The 23,046-nt window shown below is 50.2% G+C and overlaps 4 protein-coding genes across 9 annotated transcripts in view; 2 read left to right on the top strand and 2 right to left on the bottom strand.

Annotated features, from left to right (window-relative positions):
- The window catches only part of LOC122363435 (intraflagellar transport protein 52 homolog), a 117,125-nt gene extending 111,787 nt beyond the window's left edge, over positions 1 to 5,338 (top strand). For all 3 annotated transcript variants that reach the window (XM_043332707.1, XM_043332705.1, XM_043332706.1), the window contains 5 exons: positions 405 to 551; positions 2,876 to 2,971; positions 3,383 to 3,542; positions 4,645 to 4,739; positions 4,912 to 5,338. In XM_043332707.1, coding sequence (XP_043188642.1) covers positions 405 to 551; positions 2,876 to 2,971; positions 3,383 to 3,542; positions 4,645 to 4,739; positions 4,912 to 4,920 — 507 coding nt within the window. In that variant the 3' untranslated portion in view covers positions 4,921 to 5,338. The remainder of the gene's footprint in view (positions 1 to 404; positions 552 to 2,875; positions 2,972 to 3,382; positions 3,543 to 4,644; positions 4,740 to 4,911) is intronic.
- A 240-nt stretch (positions 5,339 to 5,578) lies between these two features.
- Positions 5,579 to 17,298, bottom strand: LOC122363433 (coiled-coil domain-containing protein 25-like). Of its 3 annotated transcripts, none has more exons than XM_043332698.1 (7): positions 17,265 to 17,298; positions 13,652 to 13,807; positions 13,385 to 13,432; positions 13,001 to 13,092; positions 12,456 to 12,635; positions 6,384 to 6,586; positions 5,579 to 6,176 (listed from the first exon to the last, which is right to left on the bottom strand). In XM_043332698.1, the coding sequence occupies exons 2-7, from the start codon at positions 13,674 to 13,676 to the stop codon at positions 6,098 to 6,100; spliced, it is 627 nt and encodes a 208-aa protein (XP_043188633.1). In that variant the 5' UTR covers positions 13,677 to 13,807; positions 17,265 to 17,298; the 3' UTR covers positions 5,579 to 6,097. The 3 variants fall into 3 exon arrangements, with proteins under 3 accessions (XP_043188633.1, XP_043188634.1, XP_043188636.1); XM_043332699.1 differs by lacking the exon at positions 17,265 to 17,298 and adding an exon at positions 17,189 to 17,261; XM_043332701.1 differs by lacking the exon at positions 17,265 to 17,298 and adding an exon at positions 17,189 to 17,251 and having other exon boundaries at positions 13,652 to 13,756.
- Positions 14,267 to 16,871, bottom strand: LOC122363432 (snurportin-1-like). 2 transcript variants are annotated; one of them, XM_043332696.1, is made up of 2 exons: positions 16,829 to 16,871; positions 14,267 to 15,608 (listed from the first exon to the last, which is right to left on the bottom strand). In XM_043332696.1, the coding sequence occupies exon 2, from the start codon at positions 15,516 to 15,518 to the stop codon at positions 14,547 to 14,549; it is 972 nt and encodes a 323-aa protein (XP_043188631.1). In that variant the 5' UTR covers positions 15,519 to 15,608; positions 16,829 to 16,871; the 3' UTR covers positions 14,267 to 14,546. The 2 variants fall into 2 exon arrangements, with proteins under 2 accessions (XP_043188631.1, XP_043188632.1); XM_043332697.1 differs by having other exon boundaries at positions 16,833 to 16,868.
- Positions 17,299 to 17,697: 399 nt separating the features above from the next.
- Positions 17,698 to 22,946, top strand: LOC122363429 (protein CNPPD1-like). Its single transcript, XM_043332688.1, has 7 exons — positions 17,698 to 17,758; positions 18,230 to 18,471; positions 19,877 to 19,973; positions 20,187 to 20,389; positions 20,695 to 20,823; positions 21,099 to 21,281; positions 21,562 to 22,946. The coding sequence occupies exons 2-7, from the start codon at positions 18,436 to 18,438 to the stop codon at positions 22,249 to 22,251; spliced, it is 1,338 nt and encodes a 445-aa protein (XP_043188623.1). The 5' UTR covers positions 17,698 to 17,758; positions 18,230 to 18,435; the 3' UTR covers positions 22,252 to 22,946.
- The last annotated feature ends 100 nt before the right edge of the window (positions 22,947 to 23,046 follow it).

The following is a 23,046-nucleotide window of genomic DNA, read 5'->3' as shown; positions in this document are numbered from 1 at the left end:
CCAGAGCTGGTATTGATGTCTGTGATGTCGGGGCAGCCTCTGACGTCCGGGGATGCGGTGATGTAGGCGAGCTGGATGCCGGGGTGATCCAGTGTTGATGTCTATGATGTCTAGTGATGTAGAGCCAGCTTCTAACGCCGTTGAGCGATGCCTGTGATGTGGGATAATGTCGACAGAGCGAACCGCTGCTGATGATGATGGTGTCGTCGATGTCGGGTTAGATGACTAATGGTAGGATGACGGTTTTCGAGTGAGCTGATGTGGTATAGCAACACTTTTGCTTGTCTCCAGATAAATAAAGAAAAAAAGACATTAATCGTCATTAGCTTTACGCATTACTCCTTGCAACTTCCCTGTATTACCTTCAAAAGATGACAACGTACCTTTTCTCTCATCACGGACAGATAAACGACTACAACCTGATCCCGAGCATGGGCCTGCTGGCGGAGCGGCCGCGGGTGTGTCTGCAGGAGTCTGACAGTGTTCCGGCGGACCTGAGCAAGCTGTTCGACACCCAGGTGTACTCGGTCAACACACGGCTGGTGCCGCAGGTCCGTACCACTACCGAATGTGTGGAGGGAGGTAGGGAGGGAGAGAGGGTCAACACCTGGCTGGTGCCGCAGGTCCGTACCGAATGTGTGGAAGGAGGGAGGGAGGGTCAACACACGGCTGGTGCCGCAGGTCCGTACCGAATGTGTGGAGGGAGGTAGGGAGGGAGAGAGGGTCAACACCTGGCTGGTGCCGCAGGTCCGTACCGAATGTGTGGAAGGAGGGAGGGAGGGTCAACACACGGCTGGTGCCGCAGGTTGGTTGGGCGAGGGAGGTTCGGGAGGGAGGGATCAGAGAAGTTGCGACATGGTTGGAGGACGGTGCTACGACAACTGAAGTGGGGTAGTTGGAGAATGCTTTGGGATGATGTTGTGACATTGGAAATGCTGCTGTAATTTAGTCTTATAAATGCCTTGAACTAAGACCCAATGCGCATAGATAGGCAGAATCGTTGCTACGTAGCATGCAACCTGACCTAAGATTCTGGACTTTTGCGCACGTATAACAGTAACACGTGGTTATATAACAAAACGAGCCCCAATATCGCCGCCGCATTGTAATTGGAACGAACGACAGCGCCGACCTATCCTAACCAATGGGCTTCACTGCCAGTTTTATGATATTGCGCCGGTGAGCTCATCATTTCTGGCCGTCCACAGAGAGCGCTCCCATACCAACGATGGCGATTGGCTATGAACTAAAGGTTATGACCTGTGGCCGAAACAGTGGCCGGGTCCGCTTTGAGCAATTACGATAGTGGTGAAGTGGGTTCATTTACCAGACCTGTCTTTGTATTCAGGGGATATTCCCAATTGATTGTTAACCCGTGAATAGGGAACTGTTGCAGGGATAACGAAGCATAGAATGTCATAGAGAACATAGCGGCACTGACTGAATCGGGAACGAACACTGCACGGCGAATACGCCCTTTCGATGCACTGCTGCAAGCTCATATGAAAGCTGTTGTGTATCAAAGTTCGAGTTGTGCAGACTGCAAAGGAAAATGTGATGGTTTCTGAGACTGCATCGTAGCTTGATTTTTGGTGTTGACCGGAAAGAGTGTAGGCACACAACTTTGTATTGCAGCACTGGACACTTCTTTTTGGAGCTCATATTCCTTTTTCCTAGTTCATTCACCCCATTTTCTTTCAGATTATGTCGCTATGTTTAGTCTACATCTCTACAACATAAAAATTCACAAGCGAGCACTGCCTTATGCACCTGTAAAACTCAGACATTTGCGCTCCTCTCCATTTCCGTCCCCGCCGCCCCGCACCTCACTCCCCCTGTTCTCTCCGGGGGCGCGTTTCCGCCCGGTCAGCGTTCTCCGTGTGACGGCGGAGTCCGGCTCCCCGCGGCAGCGAGCGTGTCAGACTGCTGACAGCAGCGCCCGACAGCTCCGGAGCTACTGGGGAGGGAAGCATGGGAGAGGGAGGGAAGGAGAAGTAGAGAGCGAGAGAGAGAGGGGGAGAGAGAGAGAGAGAGAGAGAGAGAGAGAGAGAGAGAGAGAGAGAGAGAGAGAGAGAGAGAGAGAGAGAGAGAGAGAGACGAGAGACTGCGCGGAACCGCTTGGTTTCTATCCGAGAAAAACAGTCTGTGAATTGCTTGCAAATTTACGTTACAGGCTTTACAATTTACTTGCCAAAAGAGCTTGGCCACAACGGTGCTGTCGTGCCTCTGGTAGTGCTACCAATGTGGACTTTATACTTACCTGACCTAAGAAACAAAATCACCCGCCCTAATGATGTATCTCATTACGCAATTACAATTTACAATTTACTTGCCAAAAGAGCTTGGCCACAACGGTGCTGTCGTGCCTCTGGTAGTGCTACCAATGTGGACTTTTATACTTACCTGACCTAAGAAACAAAATCACCCGCTCTAATGATGTATCTCATTACGCACAGAGCTGGGGTTTGGTACGGCGAGAGTGCTGGTTTCTGCCGGTAATGCATGTTGTTTGGGTCAGTTTTTACCCCGACTCCTTCCTTGGAAGTCAGATCCTACTGCGGTGCTTCCTGGTCATCAGCTAACGCCGGAAGGCGAACGAAACTCGAAACCCGATAACCGTAGCAGCTTCAACCTATCAGTGTAATCATGTCAGGTGTAATGAGTCTGAGTGGTGAGTTCAGCTCTTATCCCTCCACAACCATAATGTCTTGCAATGTTATGCACCGTTTATCCATGTGCATTTAATGTTTAAAGTACATGGTACATACCCTGTTCTGCTTTTCTGCGACATTCACACGTGATTTGTCGAAGCCCACTACCACCGTCCTCCATCCGACACTGACCTCCGCTGACTCTGTCCGCTCCTCTTCCTAAGGCGCTGGACATCTACAACCAGCTGAACGTGAAGCACGAGATGCTGCGCCTCATCACGCCGCAGTTCGAGACGCCCATGCCGCCCCTGCAGCCGGCGGTCAGTAAAAGTGTCTGCGTGAGGGTGGACTTTCGTTTTCGTTTTCGTGGAACTAGGAGTGCATAGCTAGCGGGATTCAGAGATGTGGAATAATGCCGTGATTTGAAGGATCGTCATTAGGGCTTACTCATTAAGTACTGCATAAGGTTATATGGCGGTTAGTTACTGGACACTTGCGCTTTTCGAGCTTTTTTTGTGAAATTTACGTTTTTCTTCGATGCTTTATCCAGGACTTCCTATTAAAAAAAAAAAAAATAATAAGAAGCAAAAAATCGGCATTTTCTGTACATACATCGATCATTTGTGGGCTTAGTTGGCATCTCGTAACATCAACGCCGTGTTTCGGTGAGACCGGAGACGTCACAACTACATTCTCGTGTCATCACTGCCGTATATTCGTTGTTGCGCCAGATTTTCCCTCCGGCGTTCCGCGAGCTGGACAACCCGCCGCTGGAGCTCTACGATCTGGACGAGGCGTTCAGCAGTGATAAGGCCCGGTTGGCGCAGGTCACCAACAAGTGCACCGACACAGACCTAGAGTTCTTCGTCAACGAGTGCGGCGAAATACTCGGTAAGAAGAGCGGGGGAGGGGTTCGCGGGAGGTGGGGTTAGCCTGCTCGAATTGGTCTTTCGTTGGAATGTGTTGTATCGCAAGAAGCGCAGATCGTTCTCTGGCCGTGGTAGATCGCGGAATGCCGAGTGATTGAACAATGCGGAGTGTAGGACGAGTGTAGTACGTGATGCATGTTGCACAATGTTCTTATATAATGCCGTCACTCATCTGAAAAGGTGTTGGTCTGGATGGTTCGAAATTTTACGAGTAGATTAATGCGAAGCCTCAAGAATCGAGGCTGTTGCTGGTCAAGCTATTCCAGCATGCACGGAGTCAGGCCTGTTTCGGTCAAGCTCTGATACCAATCGGTGGTTTAAAACTGCGCCGGCCGCCATTTCTCCAGTGGCGCGGCCCACTTCCCCGGCCATCATGCAATCATCGATCCCCGTCTGTGGCATCATTGGCCAGTGGCCACGTTCGACGGGTCGTGCCCGTATAGCTCAGCCCCGGGGCTGGGCCGGACTAGAAGAGGGCTGTCGGTCAGCTCTACATACGGGGCTAGGGGAACTGGTGTCTCTGGGCAGGGCTGGGAGAGGGCTGAGAGCAGTGTCGAGCTGCACGGGGCTGGAGAGAGCCAAGTGTCTCTGAGCTGGGCTGGGAGAACAAGTGTCGGGCTGCACCGGGCCATGGAGAGCTGAGTGTCTCTGGGTAGCCGAGGCAGCTGCCGGCGGCGGTACCCATCCACTCCGTGCAGGCCGGAGCGGCCCGGCCGGGCCCCGTTCGGGCAGTGAACCGTATGAGCCCGCCGCTCGCCGCCGGCGGGCGACAGCATAGAGGGCGGGATGGTATTGCCGCCATCAAAGTCACGCCACTCGGGAAATGAGATGGGACATTCGGTAAAGTGGTCCCTTTCATACGAGTCGCGTCGCTTGATGTGATGGGATGCTCTGAAAATGCCGCTGGCTCTCCCATTTGACGGCGCTGCTGTCGCAAACAGCACTTGTCATCACACAGTAGCTGCCAGCGTTTGTCGCAATGCCGTACATTGCAAGTTACATAATGTGTGAATGATAACAGATGATATCGCCCGTCGTGATCTGTCCATTTCGGGGCGTTCCAGGCATCACTGCGGGGCTGCAGCCGGAGTGTCGCACCGCCCGACACATCCTGGAGCATGTCCTGTTCCAGCTGGCCGACTACCGCAAACTCAACCAGGTGGGTCCTCCCACTCCGCCTTAGGGGCAGTGATTATCGGTAGTGCCTCGGGGATCATATTCGTAGTAATCGTCGGCTTGTCCTTGTTTCGATCTCGACGCTCACTTTATGTTGATTTAAACTAATGTTGGCCGTCTTAAACTTACGTCTTACACTTTAAATTTGTCGACAGGGCGGCTGAGACGAATGTCGGACGCATCTGCAGAGAGCAGCAATCGACTCAGGGGCATCACATCCTCTCACAGCCAGTCACTCCTCATCGTCTTGTTCTTGGCCTTGTTCTAGCGTGCTGGATATTCATTTTCATCTCGTGATTACGCGAGTCATTCCTGTCTAGCTGTGTGTTCCCTTTAATTTATGTCATTCCAGTGACGTTTGCGCCGCGTCCAATGTCGCTCCCGCCCGCCACGCGTCCAATGTCCCTGCCATCCGCCCCGGCCGGCCGATTGTTTTTCCGCCGGCCATCCGTCGCCTCAGAGGGAGCGGTATTTGATGTCGCGCCGGCCGATTCGTAATTTACCGCCGGGGCATCTGTCGACAGCCGCTCGCCCCGGGCGGCGGAGGAGTTCAATAAAATGTTAATGCTGACAGCGGTTCATGATGGCGTTTCAGTGGTGGGGAGAGGCGGACGGGTGTCTGCGAGCGCCGGTGGACGCCGGGGCGGGCAGGTGCTGCCACCTGCATCCGGCTGCGAGAACCTCCGCCGGAAGTCTTCACCCAGACTCGGGCAGAACCCCGCACACCAGCCTGGCAACTATCACACGACCGCTCCGCCGCACAGTTTAGAAATGTTGACTATAATAACATCTAGCTGCCCATTTAATTCAACACACGCCGACGAACATAGACCGTTTATAAAACGTCAACACCCGGCTGGCACAACCAGTTACAAACAACGATACTCAGCAGTTCTGTCCGCCCAGTACGGAGCCGAGGGGGGCGGCGATCAGTAGAGCCGTCCGGGGGAAACCCAGGGCAGAGAGGAGATTTAGGCCAAACAACTGAGTTTGAATATCAGGGAATGACAGACGAGGGACCACCCAGTCTGGTTGCACAGCACGGGAGGCGTTAAAGTTTGACAGTCCTGACCCCGACCCCGACTCTCATCCATGACTCGATTCCCTGCCCCGGTGCGCACTCACGGCTGTTGCATGGTCCACATCGAAAGCCACACGGTCCGAACGCCGCTGTCCAATATTTCACCGCCTCCCACTGTGTGCAAGGTCCTCAGATTCAGCACAGATCGTTCACTGCCGCGCAGTACCACATTCTGAGTCCAGAGGGGAGGCCGCCACAGCCGTGCCGCTCAACTGAGACGGACTCGGCGCAGAGGCGGTGCACAGAGACGGAGAGCAGTATCACATGAAGTCGTCAGAGTCGTTGCCGCCGTCCTGGTTGGACGTCATGTTCTCCGACTGCATCAGCGAGTCGTAGCTCCTGCGGCGGTGTAGGGCTATGTCAGCAAACAAATTTACTCGAAAATATTCTTCGAAGGCAGCATGATCTAATCCCCTCCACCAAAAATAACCCGATTCCTGTAAGAGCGTTGATGAAATAGTACATAAGTAATGAATCTGTAGGAAATATCGCCAGATAATATAAGTAACCCCGCTCAACACCGTCTCATGTGATGGAGTGACCCACCTGAGTTTCGCCTCCTCCTCTCGCTGTTTCTGCAGAACCTTCTCCTGGTCCTGCTGCTTCTTAAACTCGGCCTTCTTCTTGTCTCGCTCCTGTCGGTCCCGCTCCTCTCGCAGCGCCCGAAAGTCGGGCTTATCCTCCCGCTTCGTCTTGTTCAGCCTGTTCACAATCTCGTTTATCCGCTTCTCCAGGCGAATTTTGTACACCTGCCGGAAATGCCACACTCAGGTACAGTGGCTGACGCGTCAAATTCAGATACGTAACAGCTAGGATGCATTAGCGATGATTCAACTTTTATCGAACACGATAAACCCATTGCGCTACTTGAGTGCATGGTAATATCGAAATGCGCCATTCAAGTAAGATGAATAACGCATTCAGCGTTCGTCCACGGGAAATTTCAACATTTTTCAATGACTTTAGTCAGAAAAAGGAGCGACACCCACTATATGACAACCAGTATAACGCCTTTTGGGGCGACTAACGGAGCAAGCGAGAGGGTGGGCCTTGCACGTGCGAAGTTGCGAGGGGGTACCTCCAACTGACTTGTGCACGGCCCCCTACTAACCGGTCTCTAGCGATGTGCCAAATTTGAGCACAATCGGCCCAGTCGTTCTCGAGATATGGAAGCGGCACCCTGCACGTGCGCACGTGCAAAATGGGCCCCAACTGACTTGTGCACGGCACCCTACTAACTGCTCCGTAAGCGTGTACCAAATTTGAGCGCAATCGGTCCAGCCGTTCTCGAGATCTGGAATCGACCCCTGCACGTGCGCACGTGCAGCAGCACCCCAACTCTGGCACATTGATATGCATTGCCTAGTGGGTGCCTATCTACATGCCATTTTTCAGCGCAATCGGCCCAGTAGTTACCGAGATATTGCAACAATTACAAAAGTGACACCTCTTCGTTTTGCACGTGGCACGTGCATAAGGGGTCACCCACATGCATCGGGAATAGTCCAATACTAGATGGCCATGTTTGCGCGATAACTGTATGGTATTTAATTGATTTTACGGGTTCTGTAGTGTGTACCAAGTTTGAGAGAAATTGGCCCAGCCGTTCTTGAGATAGGAAACTACTCCTTTCCAGGTGTGCACGTGCATTAGCATTTAGCACCCTACATATGATAATGTGTCGTTCGATATGTGCCCGTTGACAGTCCCAAAATTCATCACAATCGGACCGGTAGCGGCTGAGTTATTGCAAGAATAAAATTATTTTATTTACTGGCGAATTCCCCTGGCGAGAGGTGCCTTCCGCTACCGTTTGTTGTCAAAGGTTCAATAGCCTGCCTGGGCCTGTCTGCCGAAGCCACCGATCCGATTTCGTCGGAAAATACGACCCCCACCGGACACGATTTGGTAGCCGAGGTCTGTGACGTCAGCCGGGCGTGAAGTTTTCCCTTCACCATAGGCTTCACACACAAACCGGCCGAAGTTCATGCCAGGATAGCCCGGCTTGAAAGTGCAAAAATGATTAAATTTTGCCCTCAATAGATTCATTGCTTCATTTTATAACTAAAAACGTCCGTTATTAGGACTCAATGAAGGTAAAAAGTACTCAAAATCGAAGTTCAAGAAGATGCTGTCCGAGCACAATCTGGTAACATCACGTGACCTCTTTTAAGCAGAATGTATATAATTCAAGGATGTTATTACACGATTGCTGCCTAAAACATCATAAATAATACGCCTGTAACATTTATTGCTTCTGTTTAAGTCATAACATTGCAAAACGCAAAGTTTATCATGGAAGTCACGTGACCAAAGGTATAGCAGGGGTTGGGACAAGCACTCAAAGGATTTCAAGTTTTTTAATTAAATTATATAAGTTTCATGATGAAATTGAAAGAATGTATTTTTTCCTAATGAAATATAAATTTCCGTATGTAAAATATTTTCCTTATGGGCGAAATTCTCCATATAAGAAATGTCAGTGACGTCACCAGGGCTTTACTGGGCTTTACTCAAAACATCGGACCTACCTGTTTCTTATAGGTATCTTGGGAAAATACGCGTAACGTTATCAAAACACGGTCGCATGCTTGAGTCATTTTCACAAAAGTTTATTGACTTTTCGATAATATCTTGGGTGGATATTGGTCAGAAAAGAATGCTCTTTCCGAATATGTAGGTTTCATAACGATTGATCATCGTTTTCAATACATTTTGGTGTTGTAAAGGACATCGCGCTCCGTGCAAATCAAATTTTCAAATTAATTTTTCATTATTAAAGAAATGGTACGGATCGTCACTTTTTATTTGCTTTCCTATTATTACACGTACATTTGTCTGCAAAATGATACAGTACCGACTTCATTCCGTCAAGCCGTTTTCCAGCGGCATCGGTTTTCTTCCCACAATGCATGAAATCGGTCATTTTTTTCGCAACTGGGGGTGCTGTCTTGCACGTGGCGCGTGCTATGCTATGAAACTATATCAATACGATAGGCCCATCTCTCCTCTATCCAATGGTGGCCACCCCATCTCCCTGCAGCCTCCCATCGCCGAGTTATAAGCCCGGGAAAGGAGCGCTGCAGGCCCGATTTTCGCCCGATCACGATTTTCGCCGGCCACGTGTTAAGCCTATGGGAGCACCCTTTTGCACGTGCCGACGGCGCACCCCTGGGCTAATCCGTCCCAAATTTTAATACAAAGGCCGCCCACGCCCACAGATTCGGCATGCCAAATTTCACGCCGATACGCGGCGCCTTTCAGGCGCAATAAGACACATAAGTCCTGACAGACGCAGGCACGCACTCACGGACATCTTATAAATCATAATATAGACTAGATGGCATATTTTGCGCTATAACTGTGCGTTTTGATAGATGCGTTTGAGGGGGCATTAGTTTGGGTGTGGGAACTTGTGATTTTTATTTGTCTTAATTTGTCGGAGTTGGATATTTGTTTGAACGGCTTGGTATGCTGGTGCTGGTTGCGGGTTGTTAGAGCCTTTCTCATCTCATGGTTTGTCTTTATCGAACTCAACCCTACCCTACCCTAACCTACCCATACCCTATCTAACTCATAACCTACACATAGTTACCCTTCTCATACTCGATTAAAGTAACATACCAAATTGAGCGCAATCGGCTCAGCCGTTCTTGAGATATAAAACTGGCCCACTGCACGTGCGTACGCGCCAACTGAGACTCCAGATGACTGCCAGCCACCTTTCTAAATTGTCCCCAACAGTGAACAAAATTTGAGCGAAATCTGCCCAACCGTTTTTGACATGTAAAAGTGGACCCCTCACGTGCGCACGTGCAATCGATGCACCCTACCTGTCACAAATGACCATACATCGCCAGGAGAGTGCCCCCTCCACCCACAGTCCAAGTTTCAGCGCAATCGGCCCATTAGTAGCTGAGTTATTCCGAGTACAATAATGTGCTGTTTGCTGGTAGGCGCTATTTTCAGTGTTTGGAATTCTCCTTTGTGGGCGGTGCATTGCAGCCCATGCTTTGATAGCTATTGTCAAAAGTTGTATGACCTGCCGGCCATAAGCCATCGGCCGGATTTTGTCGAAAAATACCTGTAACGTTAACAAAACACGGTCGTATGTTTGAGTCATTTTCACGAAAGTTTATTGACTTTTCGATAATATTTTGGGTGGATATTGGTCAGAAAAGAATGCTCTTTCCGAATATGTAGGTTTCATAGCAATTGATTAGCGTTTTAAATACGTTTTGATGTTGTAAAGGACACCGCGCTCCGCGCGAATCAAATTTTCAAATTAATTTTTCATTATTAAAGAAATGGTACGGATCATCAGTTTTTGTTTGCTATTCTCTGATTACACATACATTTGTCTGCAAAATGATACAAAACCGATTTCATTCCGTCAAGCCGTTTTCCAGCGGCATCGATTTTCCCGTCACAATGCACGAAATCGGTCATTTTTTCACAACCGGGGGTGCTGTCTTGCACGTGGCGCGTGCTGTACTATGAAACCATGTCAATACGCTAGTTCCATCTCTCTTCTATCCAGTGGTGAAAACCGCTTCTCGCTGCGCCCACCCGTTGCCGACTTATACAGCCGGGAAGTGGGCGCCGCAGGCCGGTTTTCGTCCGATGCTCGGTTTGACCGTCTCCTGTGTTAACCCTATGGCGCACGCGAGCGCGTGCTGACGGCGCACCCCTGGTCCGATCACGCCCAAATTTTAATACAAAGGCCGCCCACGCCCACAGATTTGGCATGTCAAATTTCACGTCGCCACGCGGCGCCTTTCAGGCGCAATAAGACACATAAGGCATGACGCATGGACGGACATCTTATAATTCATAATATAGACTTGGTAGAAGGAATGAAGCTACCCTACAAAAATTACCGCATGTAAATCGGTCAAGTGGTTGCTGAGATATAAGCCTCGCAAAAGCGTGACCACGGCCGGCCGGCCGGCCGGCCGGCCGCTCATACTCAGAAATTTCCGTTAATCTAAGGAAAGACTACGCTCGCTTCGCTCGCTCCGTAATACCAGTACCAGTATAACGCCTTATGGGGCGACTAACGGAGCGAGCGAGAGGGTGGGCCTTGCACGTGCGAAATTTCGACGGGGTACCTCCAACTGACTTGTGCACGGCACCCTACTAACCGGTCTCTAGCGATGTGCCAAATTTGAGCACAATCGGCCCAGCCGTTCTCGAGATCTGGAAGCGGCACTCTGCACGTGCGCACGTGCAAAATGGGTCCCAACTGACTTGTGCACGGCACCCTACTAACTGGTCCCTAACCGTGTACCAAATTTGAGCGCCATCGGTCCAGCCGTTCTCGAGATCTGGAAACGACCCCTGCACGTGCGCACGTGCAGCAGCACCCCAACCTTAACACATGCAGATGAATTATCTGATGGAGACCTAACTGTGTACCGAGTTTCAATTCAATCGGCCCAACCGTTGTGCCGTTATTGAGGTTGCAATTTTGGGGGTTCTTAAAAAATGTCCAACTTTACCACGCGCCACGTGCGGTGGTTGGCAAGAACGCATGGTGGCCATCACACCACAGAACTTTTACGTCCAAGTGACATTCAGTAAAGAAGACCGCTTGTCAATCGGATGTCCCGTTCCTAAGATATTAGCTTTTGAAGAGCGTCCCCACGGCCGGCCGGCCGCTCATACTCAGGATTTTCCCTTAATTCAGTATGAGACTCCGCTCGCTTCGCTCGCTCCGTAATAACGCCTTTTGGGGCGACTAACGGAGCGAGCGAGAGGGTGGGCCTTGCACGTGCGAAATTGCGAGGGGGTACCTCCAACTGACTTGTGCACGGCACCCTGCTAACTGGTCTCTAGCGATGTGCCAAATTTGGGCACAATCGGCCCAGCCGTTCTCGAGATCTGGAAGCGGCACCCTGCACGTGCGCACGTGCAAAATGGGTCCCAACTGACTTGTGCACGGCACCCTACTAACCGGTCCCTAACCGTGTACCAAATTTGAGCGCAATCGGTCAAGCCGTTCCCGAGATCTGGAAACGACCCCTGCACGTGCGCACGTGCAGCAGCACCCCAACTCTGGCACATGTATATGTAGTGCCTAGTGGGTGCCTACCTACATGCCAACTTTCAGCGCAATCGGCCAAGTAGTTACCGAGATATTGCAACAATAACAAAACTGACACCTCTTCGTTATGCACGTGGCACGTGCATAAGGGGTCACCCACATGCATCGGGAATAGTCCAATACTTGGTAGAAGGAATGAAGCTACCCTACAAAAATTACCGCGTGTAAATCGGTCAAGTGGTTGCTGAGATATAAGCCTCGCAAAAGCGTGACCACGGCCGGCCGGCCGGCCGCTCATACTCAGAAATTTCCGTTAATCTAAGGAAAGACTACGCTCGCTTCGCTCGCTCCGTAAACATCCATATGGTGGCAACTCAATTATGAGTTAAGCGGGATATGCTATCATTTCACCACTCAGACCGCCTTACCAGCGGCCCACGACCGACATTGCATCAGAGCCGTGCGCCACGCCCACATCTATCCCAGCAGCAATCGATCCGGACAACTCCGCCTGAGGGCGACCGGCTCTATTTCTGGCAGCGCCGGTCCGATATCCCCCAGCTGATACCCACCTCCTTGTCCTTGTGGAAGCTGACTTGGCCGGGCTCCATGCCCGGCGTCTTCTTCAGGTTGGACCACATGGTGTAGATGACGTCCACGTTGTTCATCTTGTTGCCAGTGATGCTGTTGGCCTTACACAGCTGGGCGCAGTCCTCGATCGTCTCCTTGGCGAGAGTCTCGATGGTCTGGCCCTGCAAACAGAAACTTTGTTGATACACAAATGGACGTCCTTCTATACGGGCCTCTAGTTAGTTGGCAGAATAGACATTTGTGTGAACTGTGATATCAGAATGAACAGGCATCAATCCGTCAAGGCGGCTCATATGTTCCAGATATGTAACTCATTCGATACTCAAATTACGTTACTGTTACTTACCGCCCGCATCTATAACGAATATTTTGCTCCATTTATCGGTCCAAAATTCGACCTTGTCTCACCAGACATCACTTATGTCCGATTACGTTTATCGCTAGTCACAACATCGTAAGCTCCATCTCAGAGGTATAAATGAGCACAAGCACACCATGTAGCAATGCACAGTGCTGCAAGACTGACCGGCTTCAGTCTGAGGTACACGTGGGCCGACGAGACCTTGTCCACGTGAAACCAGACATCTTCCGGCCACCCCCACCTGATGAGCTCCTCATCTGAAATCAGCATCACAGGTGGCAGTGTACACTGAATCAAATGGTACAGAACATATGATAGGCTGACAGGAGGCAGAAAAACACTGGTCATTACTGTAAAAAGTGAAACTCTAAATAATGGCAATGAGCTATTGGTTCTGCATGTGTGAGATTTGACTAGGCTCATAAAATGAAACAACAAAAAGGAATATTGACTAACATAATAATGGTATGTTTGAATGATTTATTTTGACTCAAGCCACAATGGTATATTTGAATGAGTTGACACAAGCCATAGGTACTGAACACTTACTTTCATATTTGTCAAAGCCCATGAACAGGGTGATCGGTGGATCAGTTACTGAAAGAGAAGATGTGGGATCAATACAGGCAGATCTTTATGTCATGTATAAATAAATTAAAAAAAAAAATTACACCCTAAATACATAGGTACATATGGAGCTGTAATAAGTTTATAGAAGTTGAACAGCACAATTAGTGCCTAATGGAAGACATGGATAAGGCATGCATGCCTCCATCCTACAAATGTGATAACTTGACTGCTTGTACAATACATTACCATTTGATGTAAAGTAGTAAACCATCTTGATCCTGGATACTCAGTAGAACCTTCAAAATTTGACAATTAACCTAATGTCCAGAGCTATTTGACTTTGAGCAGTGTCTGTGGTGGCCAACAAATGGTGTCAGAAAACTTCCATGAGAGGACTCCAAGCTGAAAAAGTCCAAAATGTTTAAACAGTGCAGGTTCCCGAAAAACACAGTAACAGATACATTTTTCGTGCACACAGAATGCATGTTGTAATGCAAATTAAAATGCACATATTTTTACTAAACTGCATGTAAGCTGTTCACAGTGAGCATTTGATAATGGTATCATTGCAGAGTGACGATCACCAGTCACACCTTCCTAACTTCAAAAACGAAGCCGAGCGGTGAACCTGAACCGGTCTGGCTATGTGGCTAAGAGTGAGTTATTTCGGTACGAATTGTAACAATACGTGTAATACAATGGGCTAAAAAAATACCACTGTCCACTAATAAACCCTAATCCTGCAGCAGTCATTTCATCAAATTTTGAGCTCACAGTAACTTTTCCCAATGAAGACCAGTGTCCCAAAATTGTAGCTCGGCTTGGGTGTCAGACGGGAATTTTACCTTAAAAAAAGGCGGATAAGAGTGAATTTTATTTCATTTTCGATTGCACATGAGATATATTGTGTCGCAATGCACATTGCACAGCTTCTCGCAGCTGCATTGCCAGACAGTGTACACGAAAGACCGTGTGCCGCGTGGAGGTCACCTCTCCTAGCAGACTCTGCTTAACCGAAGCCGTCCGAAGCCGGCACAGCCATGCGGCCGCCGGTGTCAACAGTGATGCTGGAGGCTGTCGCACTGGAGTCCGGAGAAGAGACACACAGCAAAAACCTCGCCTCAATGCCATGCTAGCATATTCAGGACTCCATCTGGTCCTGCTGCGTGCGGCCTTCGGGTTTGCGGTGGCGGCTGGCCTGCCAGCGGTCGATGTAGCGCTGGCGGCCAGCATAGTCGGGTGGCGCGCCCAGCTCTGCCGCCGTGCGCGGCACGCCCAGCGTCTCCGGCAGCATGAACGGCTTCAACCACAGCACCAGCGGCGACACGCCTGGCCAGTAGTGCGCCGCGCGGTGGAAGAACAGCGCCCCGTCGGCGGCGGCGGTGGCGGTGGCCGCCAGCTCGGCAGGCCCGCACGCCGTGTGGCTGATCGCCACGAAGCGGTACGGGTTGCTGCGCGAGGCGACCCCCACCTCCGGCGTCTCTGACAGCTTCGTCTGCAGCCACGTGAAGCGGAACTCTGCCTCGCATTCGAACACCTGGTGGCCGTTCCAGGCGAGCAGGTCGAGCACGTGGAACGTGCCGGCCGCCTGGTCCCAGATACAGTCGAGCACCGTGGGCCGCTGGCCGAGTGGGCCGCGCCAGCCGGCCGGCAGCCGAGACGGGAACGTGCGCAGCAGCGCGCCGGCGGCGCTGTACGAGCGCGTGCACCGCCGCTTGGCCACGACCAGGCACCGTTTGCCCGGAGGACACATCTTGAGCAGCCAGTCAGTGTGCAGGTCAGCCGGCACCGTCTCCATCCACTCGGAGAACATCAGCTGGTTCGAGTACTGTGACTGATAGAAGCCCTGTTTTCTGTAGCTGAAGGCGGGGGGCAGTGCGGCAGCGTCCAGTGCCCCCTCGTCATCGTCCGCCGTGATGGCCCGCAGACGATCCAAGCGATCATCCCGTTCGCGTTTCTGGCGCTGCAGCAGCTGGCTGCGCCGGCACTGCTGGCTGATGGACGCCCGGCCGGCGTTCTTGTACTGCGCCAGTCGGGGTGTGTGGAGCGGCTCGTCGGGCTCGGCACCGCTCGCCAGCCGGCTGTCGGCTAGCTGCGAGGCCAGCTGCTCCATCACGGTACACCGCCAGCAGTCTTAAACCGAAATAACACCCACATAAATCTGTTAATCTTTGACTTGAGATATTTGTCAATTGTCTTGGCCCTAATGTCCAGGAAAATTTCGACATTAGTAGAGCAGACGTCACACGAAGGTTTTCCAACCGAGCAGATGCGCTGTAGGTTTGTAGGTTGTAGGGTAGGTTTGTAGGTTGTAGGCAGGGGGAGGCACTCGCCTTGGCCGTATATGGGCCAGAATGTCTAACGATTTCCGCCATGTTGTGTATACCAAAGTCTTGAAAAGTTGATCACTGCAATCAAACTGCAAGCATGAAGCAGCAGCACTTTTGAGTATTGTACCTCTCACTAAACTGCACCTCTGCTACCGTACATGCAATTTATATTTCTGGTATACACAACATGGCGGAAATCGATAGACAAAAACAAGTCACCAATGCTCCTTCCAGTATATATTAGAGTTCAGGTAGGTTGTATGTTAGGTTAGGTCAGGTTAGGTTAGGTTTGTTTAGGTTTTCCTAGAAAGAAGCAACTCCAGGTATGGCGCCTCTCCTTGGTTGGAAAACCTTCGTGTGACGTCTGCTCTACTAATACCAAAATTTCTACCTATTAGATAAGGCTCAAAAAGAGTGGGAAAGGGCCAATGGCATACATTTATTACGAGCGAGCGAGCGAGCGAAGCGAAGTCTTTTCAATATAACGAAATAATCTCAGTATGAGCGGCCCGGCCCGGCCCGGCCTGTAACGCTTTTGAGAAGCTTATATTTTAGCAACCGCTGGACCGATTGGCTTGCGGTCTTTTTTGCTGGGTAGCCCCATCCCTTCTACCCCGTAATTGACTACTTTTGATACATCTCAGTGACCGTCGTGGCACGTGCCACGTGAAAAGTTAAGGGAGTTCAAGCAGTTTTGCAAAAGTAATGATTTTGAGAGGCCCATATCTCAGCAGCGGCTTGAGCGATTGTCTTGCGGTAATTTTTATAGGGCAGCTGCATCACTTCTACCAAAAGTCGGACACTCTTGATCTATGTGAGTGACCCCCACTGCACGTGCAAAATACAAAAAGAAGAGGTGCCAAATTTGTTCCCATTTCAGTAACTCTGTAATTACTGGGGCGATTTCGCTGAAACTTGGCATATAGGTAGGCATCCACCAGGCAATGCATTCCCATGCGTTGCGGTTAGGGTGCTACCAGGGGGTGTTTCCAGATCTCGAGAACGGCTGGGCCGATTGCGCTCAAATTTGGTACACGGTTGGGGACCGGTTAGTAGGGTGCCGTGCAAAAGTCATTTTGGACCCCGTTTGCACGTGCGCATGTGCAGAATGCCGCTTCCAGATCTCAGGAACGGCTGGGCCGATTGCATTCAAATTTGGCACACCGCTAGCGACCATTTAGAAGGGTGCTTTGCACTAGCCCGTTGGAAGTACCTTCTCGCCCTTTTGCATGTGCAGTGCTCACTATCTCGCTCGCTCGTTCTTCGCCCAAAAGGCGTTTTACTGGTTATTTATATACAAGTTTGGCAAAATGTAGGATGTGAAATGATCACCCATGCAAATGCTTTTCTCAGTAAAATTGGTAGTGGAAAATTACTCGAGAAAATTAGAGATAAGAGTGCACAATAATTTTCATTTTGATTTGGATGTCACTTTCCATCCCAATCAACACACATTTTGGGACACTGATGAAGACCGCCAACAGCAAAGATTGATTCAGAAACGCAGTCACGGTATATAGAGAACTAACGGATCGATCCCTGCTCGCGAGGATCGATGAGGAGATAGTGAGCACTGCACATGCAAAAGGGCGAGAAGGTACTTCCAACGGGCTAGTGCAAAGCACCCTTCTAAATGGTCGCTAGCGGTGTGCCAAATTTGAATGCAATCGGAGGTCGAGGGTTCGTTTTTTTTTTATTAGATTCAATAATTCGATCTTGAATTCGATTTCATAAAAGCACAAGATCATAAGATCACATCCATCACATATAGGGCCTTGCATCACATGCTGCGCATTCGCCGCAATAGAGCAGCAATAGAGTCTGTTCTTATGAGAAGCTCTCAGCTGCCAGCACGATGACAAACGAATTGGAAGAGGCGATTTTAATATGGCGTCATGTTTCTCCTGTATTTTTTCTCATTTTACTATTATTTTGTAATGTTTTCAAAGCATTTTCGTCACAAATGTGATAAATTATTCTTTTTTATATTTTATGTATAAAAAAAGGAAAAAGTTAAATTTTACTTTAAAGGGACCCTCCCACCTTAACATTAGTTTTGAGTTGAGATAGCCAAGTTTGCGGCCAGGCTCAGAAACCACCATTTATCCTGGTCGCAACCCCCGCAGCTTTATGATGTTCAAGAAATTTCTTCCCTTTACTTGCAGGGTGGGACCAGCGTGGTCCCTATCTCTTAACCATTACGGGAATCTGATTACGTCATCAGGCTTTCGAACGTCCGTTAAATGTTTGACTAAAACGTTTTGTAGCACGCGGTGGTATATGCTGCTTTGCGCGCAACAAATGCCGCACTTTCAAATAAAGTCGCTAGGAACAGCGGAGATCCCAAAAAGTAAACAAAAGTAAAAGTCTAATATCTTGAAAACCGGTGAATATTTTTCGATGAAATTTGGTAGATATTCGTTTTTGCTCTTTCTGAACCGAGCGACATCACTTTCATGCCAATTCATTAACTTTTTTGAAGGTGGGAGGGTCCCTTTAACAAATAAAATCACCATGATATTCTTCGAACACAACTTTCACTTCTCTTGCACAAAAGGGCGTAGCATGTGTAGTGTCAGTGTGGGAACTGGGAATCTCGTGAAGGTTGCATAACTTTAGCATATTTCTGCTTTTGGGCTAATCAGTTACTGTTAAAATTTCGCGTTAGAATTGAAGATACTACAGAGGAAGACATAAATAATGGCACTTGGGGCTTCAAAGCCCTCAAGGCGAGAGGTAAGCTGTGTAGTGTGTATGCAATTGCTTGGCTGGTGATGAACCCAGTGGCCAGTCTCAGGCTAAGTGCTTGTGAGTTGTATCATAGGCGGCGGAACGGGGAGGGCGCCAGGGCACCGTGCCCCCCTTTGATTTTGGCATTTTAACATTAGCCCTATGGGCGTTGCATGGAAAGAATGGGACCAAAAGTCGGCAGTGCCCCCCCCTTAATTCATTGAAGGTGTTCCGCCGCTACTGAGTTGTATGATTCATGAATACCTCAATTTCAATATGAAATCATGCTCATGCTTTAGCACATCTTTTGAATGTGGAGACTGTGTTCTGGGCTTATTTTTTATTGGTGTTGGTTGAATTAGGTTCACTTTTCAACCTAATCTTCATGTTCAGGGTCCTGTTTCACCGGTGATAGCAGCATGCTGCTATTACACGTGTCAAATTGGGTTTCCATGGAAACATCAACAAACCATGCCGTCGTCAATCTGTGTGATGTCATCAGATATTGCTGCTAACATCTTCACGGCCGTGCAAACGTATCAAACGCATTCAACGAGACAGCAACTCTGCCTCCAAACGTAGCTATGAAAAAGCTTAAGGATTACACGAAATGTCATTAGTGTGACATCATCACATTACGTCAGCTCGCACAATTTGATAGTAGCGTGCTGCTATCACCGGTGAAGCAGGGCCCAGGGCAGTGCAGGCTCTCCCCCTTGCTTGTGAATATCAATATTGAGGATTGAGATGTCGTTGGAACACTTGACCAGATTGTTTCATGATGATATTCTTACACAATGTTCAAGGTGCATATTGGCTGTAATTAAATGTATTATGCAAATTGTCTAGATTACAAGTAACTAAATGTGGAGTGGGTAGGTACCTATTAAACTAGACGTTTTTGTCTCACATTTTGATATATTCACCTGCCCTGTACGATAATGATGAAATGTTGTTCTCAATTTTTTAACAGTACATAAAGTATTTGTCTTTGAAGTTTGAAGAATCATCCATCTCACAACAGTATCCCTGGCCCCTCAACCTTCATCTCCCACATCTCTTATCCCACTCCCACACCCCAACAATGATTGTAGAAAAACTGGCAGACTGCTCCCCAGATCCTAGCTTAAATTCCCTACCTCTGACTCCACTCCTTGAAACCCAGTCTTTAACCAGTGTATGCCAATATTTTGGGCATCCATCAAACATGGTCAGCATTTCAACCTGCCAGCCATGGCATTATGGCAACCAGCATGTTTATGATGAGGATGATTGGTTCTAAAGAGGCATTATTCAGCAGCACATCAATTGATCTGTAACCCGACTATGTTTACTTGCTTGGATGAGTGTTTCAAAGTGTGCTTTTTCAACTCTGCCATTTTCACATGTTGACACCTAGGTGTATTTGCAGGAATTTCTGTGCCACCGAGCTCTGTCCAGGAGACTCAAGCGCAGTCTCTACTTTGGTGGACGTGCCACTGATGAAGCTGGCAGCCTTCCCCTCATGGGTGAGTGCCACTGACTGTTGCTTTGTGATAATTTAAATCAAGTTAATTTTCCTCAACTACCTGCATGCATATTATATAATTCAATGCGTGTAAACTGTTCAAAGTCCCTTCCCATCCCCACTACAGCAACAAAGCATGAGTTTTGGCCCCCAGCTGCGCTCTGCTGAGTAAAACGGACTCGGCGCTGACGTAACCGCTCTCGTCTCCCCGCAGCGGCGGCCAGTCGCGAGTTTTCGGGCCGGCCGGGCCGCCAGCTGCGCTCGCTGGCCATGCGGGACGTGACGAGCATCACGCACCAGGCTTGTATCTCGCCGGCGGCCGTCGTGATGGCGCTCGTGTACCTGGAGCGGCTGGCCGACCTGCGGCCCGACTACCTGAGGCGGACACACCCCAAACACCTGTTTGTCACGTCCACGGTGAGTTGTTATATACAGTGTACACTGTACACTATACAGTATACACACCCAACAGCCAACACAACCACTTGTTTGTCAAATCCACGGTGAGCTATGCACACCCGTCGCACATCCTAAATGCCTTGTTTGTGTTACACTGTCGTGAGTCATCAATAGCATTTGGAAGAATGGGCTTTACCCGTGGGTCCTTACTAGCGGTTCGATTTTCGATTCACAAGTGCTAACTGCTGTCATAGCATTCGGTAAAATTTATTCAGTAAGATATATCCGATTCTAACTTGTAACTACCCTCTCTCCCGCGACAGCTGGCCGCCAGTAAGATGCTGTACGACGACGGTGAGCAGGAGCAGGTGTTCAATGATGAGTGGGCCGCCTCCGCGGAGATGACTGTCGACGAACTCAACGCAGCCGAGATCGACTTCCTGAACGCCATGGTAAGTAGCCTCGACCGACGGCGGGGAATTTCAGATGACTAGTTTCTCAGCCGGGCAGAGGATAGGTGGCCGTAATGCATTCATCATTTTATTGGGTTCACTTGAAATTATTTTCCATACCTACATATTCATTCGCATCAATTGGAATGCAGAGCGTTGCAGATTATTTGTCACTCCGGTGTCCGTCGTCTTCCCGCTTCTTACCTGTCTCGAACCGTTGTTGCCCATCTCCACTGCGCACTTCTGACTTTGCGTTCTGCCGGCCGCCGCCGCAGGGCTGGGAGCTGTACGTGCCGCCGGACACGTTCACCGAGATGCTGGGCCGTGTGGAGGCGGGCGCCGCGCTGGCAGAGTCCTCGCAGCGCGGCGGATGGCTCACCTACTCTGACCTGCTGTCGATCGGCAGCGCCGCCGACCTGGCAGCCACCGTACAGCTGCTCAAAGACGCCCTGATCAAGGTAGGAGCCGCTCCAGGTGGGCTGAGGGGATACGGGTTGAAGCTCTCGTGATTGTTTTGCGAACGGTTCACAGTTGATTTCGACGAAGTGATTCTGTTTTTAAAAGAAAATATCGAAATGATAGGGATTACGTATATTCATGTGTCATTTTTCAACGGTTTTTGTAAATCTCTGGTCAGGTCACAAATTTCCAGTGCGTGCGGCCAGGTGGCTTTAAAGACATAAATAGGACCGCTGTCTGCTGCCCGCCCTGACCCCCGCCCGTGCGCCGTCCCGGCAGGTGGTGGCCGTCTGCTCGGTGGCCTACCTGGCCTCGGTGATGACCCTGATGAGCTCCGTACTGCTGGTGTTCCACGCCCCGCCGCCGGCGCCGGTACCCCACCGGGCTGTATTCGTGGCCCGCCCGCCGGCCGCCGCCGCACCCGCCGGGTCCCCGCTGCCGCCGCCGTCCGCTCTCCTGGACCAGCTGTGTGCTGCCGCCGCCTCCTCCGGCCTGCTCATCCTGGCCGCCCTGAACCCCCTCGCCGGAGATTCTGAAGGACTTGGTGATGGTACAGCCGACCGACCGAATGTCACCGAGAGGCTCAGTGGCGAAGACATGGACGACACCCAGCGGCCGGAGCTGCAGTCTGAAGTGCCGACCGCCACCGACAGATGGCTGGAGGAGACGATGAACGATACCTGGAGGAACCTGCGGAGCCCGGCGTCCGATCCGGACGATCCTGGCGACTCGATCCATTCTCGGCTGTCGGTGCTGACCCCGCGGCGACTGCCGGTCCTGACCAACGCTGCCGACACGCTACCACCCTCCTCCTCCTCCTCTGACCTTGTCCATACGGCCGTCACCACCTCGCTCCCGCCCTGGGAGCTGGCCAACCTGACCACGGCCGTGGGCGGACCGCTGTGGTGCAGGGGGGACGGCCGGCAGCGCGCCGGGCCCCGTCTCGGCCTGCTGGCGGTGTGTAGCTGAGCGGCTCCACACTCGGCCGCCCCGCCCCCGCCTGACCTGACCCCGGATGGCCTCGCTCCGCCGCGGGCCCCTCGTCCGCGGCGCCTCTGGATTGTCTCAAAAGGCTTGTGACTTGCCAGTTGTTCGCAGTCCCGCACCGCCCGTAGTAGTTTGACCATCGCTCTGTCCCGTTGTCTCTGCAACTTGGTTTGACGTGCACGCTCTAACACGGTGCGAGATGTTTAATCAGGGTTTATTTGGACAGGTTCTTGTTAAAATTTGGTGATGAGCTTTCAGCGCTGTTGCATACTGTCCTGTGTTATTGTTGTCATTAACTTCTCCGGAAGATAAGCTTGATGTGAGTTTTGTGTTGCTTGCCAAGTATTGGGGCTATTAGCTGCAGAGGTCTGTGCTTACTTCAGGCTCAACCACAGGTGTTCGCTTTCTCGCTGTATCTGATATTGGAGTGAAAGGTATGCATTTGTTGACGATCTAGATCTGCTGGTACACTGAACTTACGGTAATGTTTTCTATCGTAGCAACAAATTTGTTTTTGTGTTGGCTGTTCTTAAACTGTGCCAATTGCACAACATTTGTAACAGAAAAAGGTAGCTTACTTTAGACGACTAAAACTAGCTAGTTAAAATGTAGTGTATGGTTGACGACTAGGTAATTTTTCTCAACAAAAGCCGGTAAAATACACTTTGCAATTTTTCGCTGTTATTTCAGGAACGTTTACTGGATAGCGAAAGTATCCATGTTTATCAGTAACTCACGATTGGCTAAATACAAATTTTGCAAATCGATGACACAATT

This window comes from Amphibalanus amphitrite, unplaced genomic scaffold, assembly GCF_019059575.1.
Source record: "Amphibalanus amphitrite isolate SeventyFive unplaced genomic scaffold, NRLGWU_Aamphi_draft 000620F_arrow, whole genome shotgun sequence".
Taxonomy (NCBI): domain Eukaryota; kingdom Metazoa; phylum Arthropoda; class Thecostraca; order Balanomorpha; family Balanidae; genus Amphibalanus; species Amphibalanus amphitrite.
This window is presented reverse-complemented; position numbering and strand designations above follow the sequence as displayed.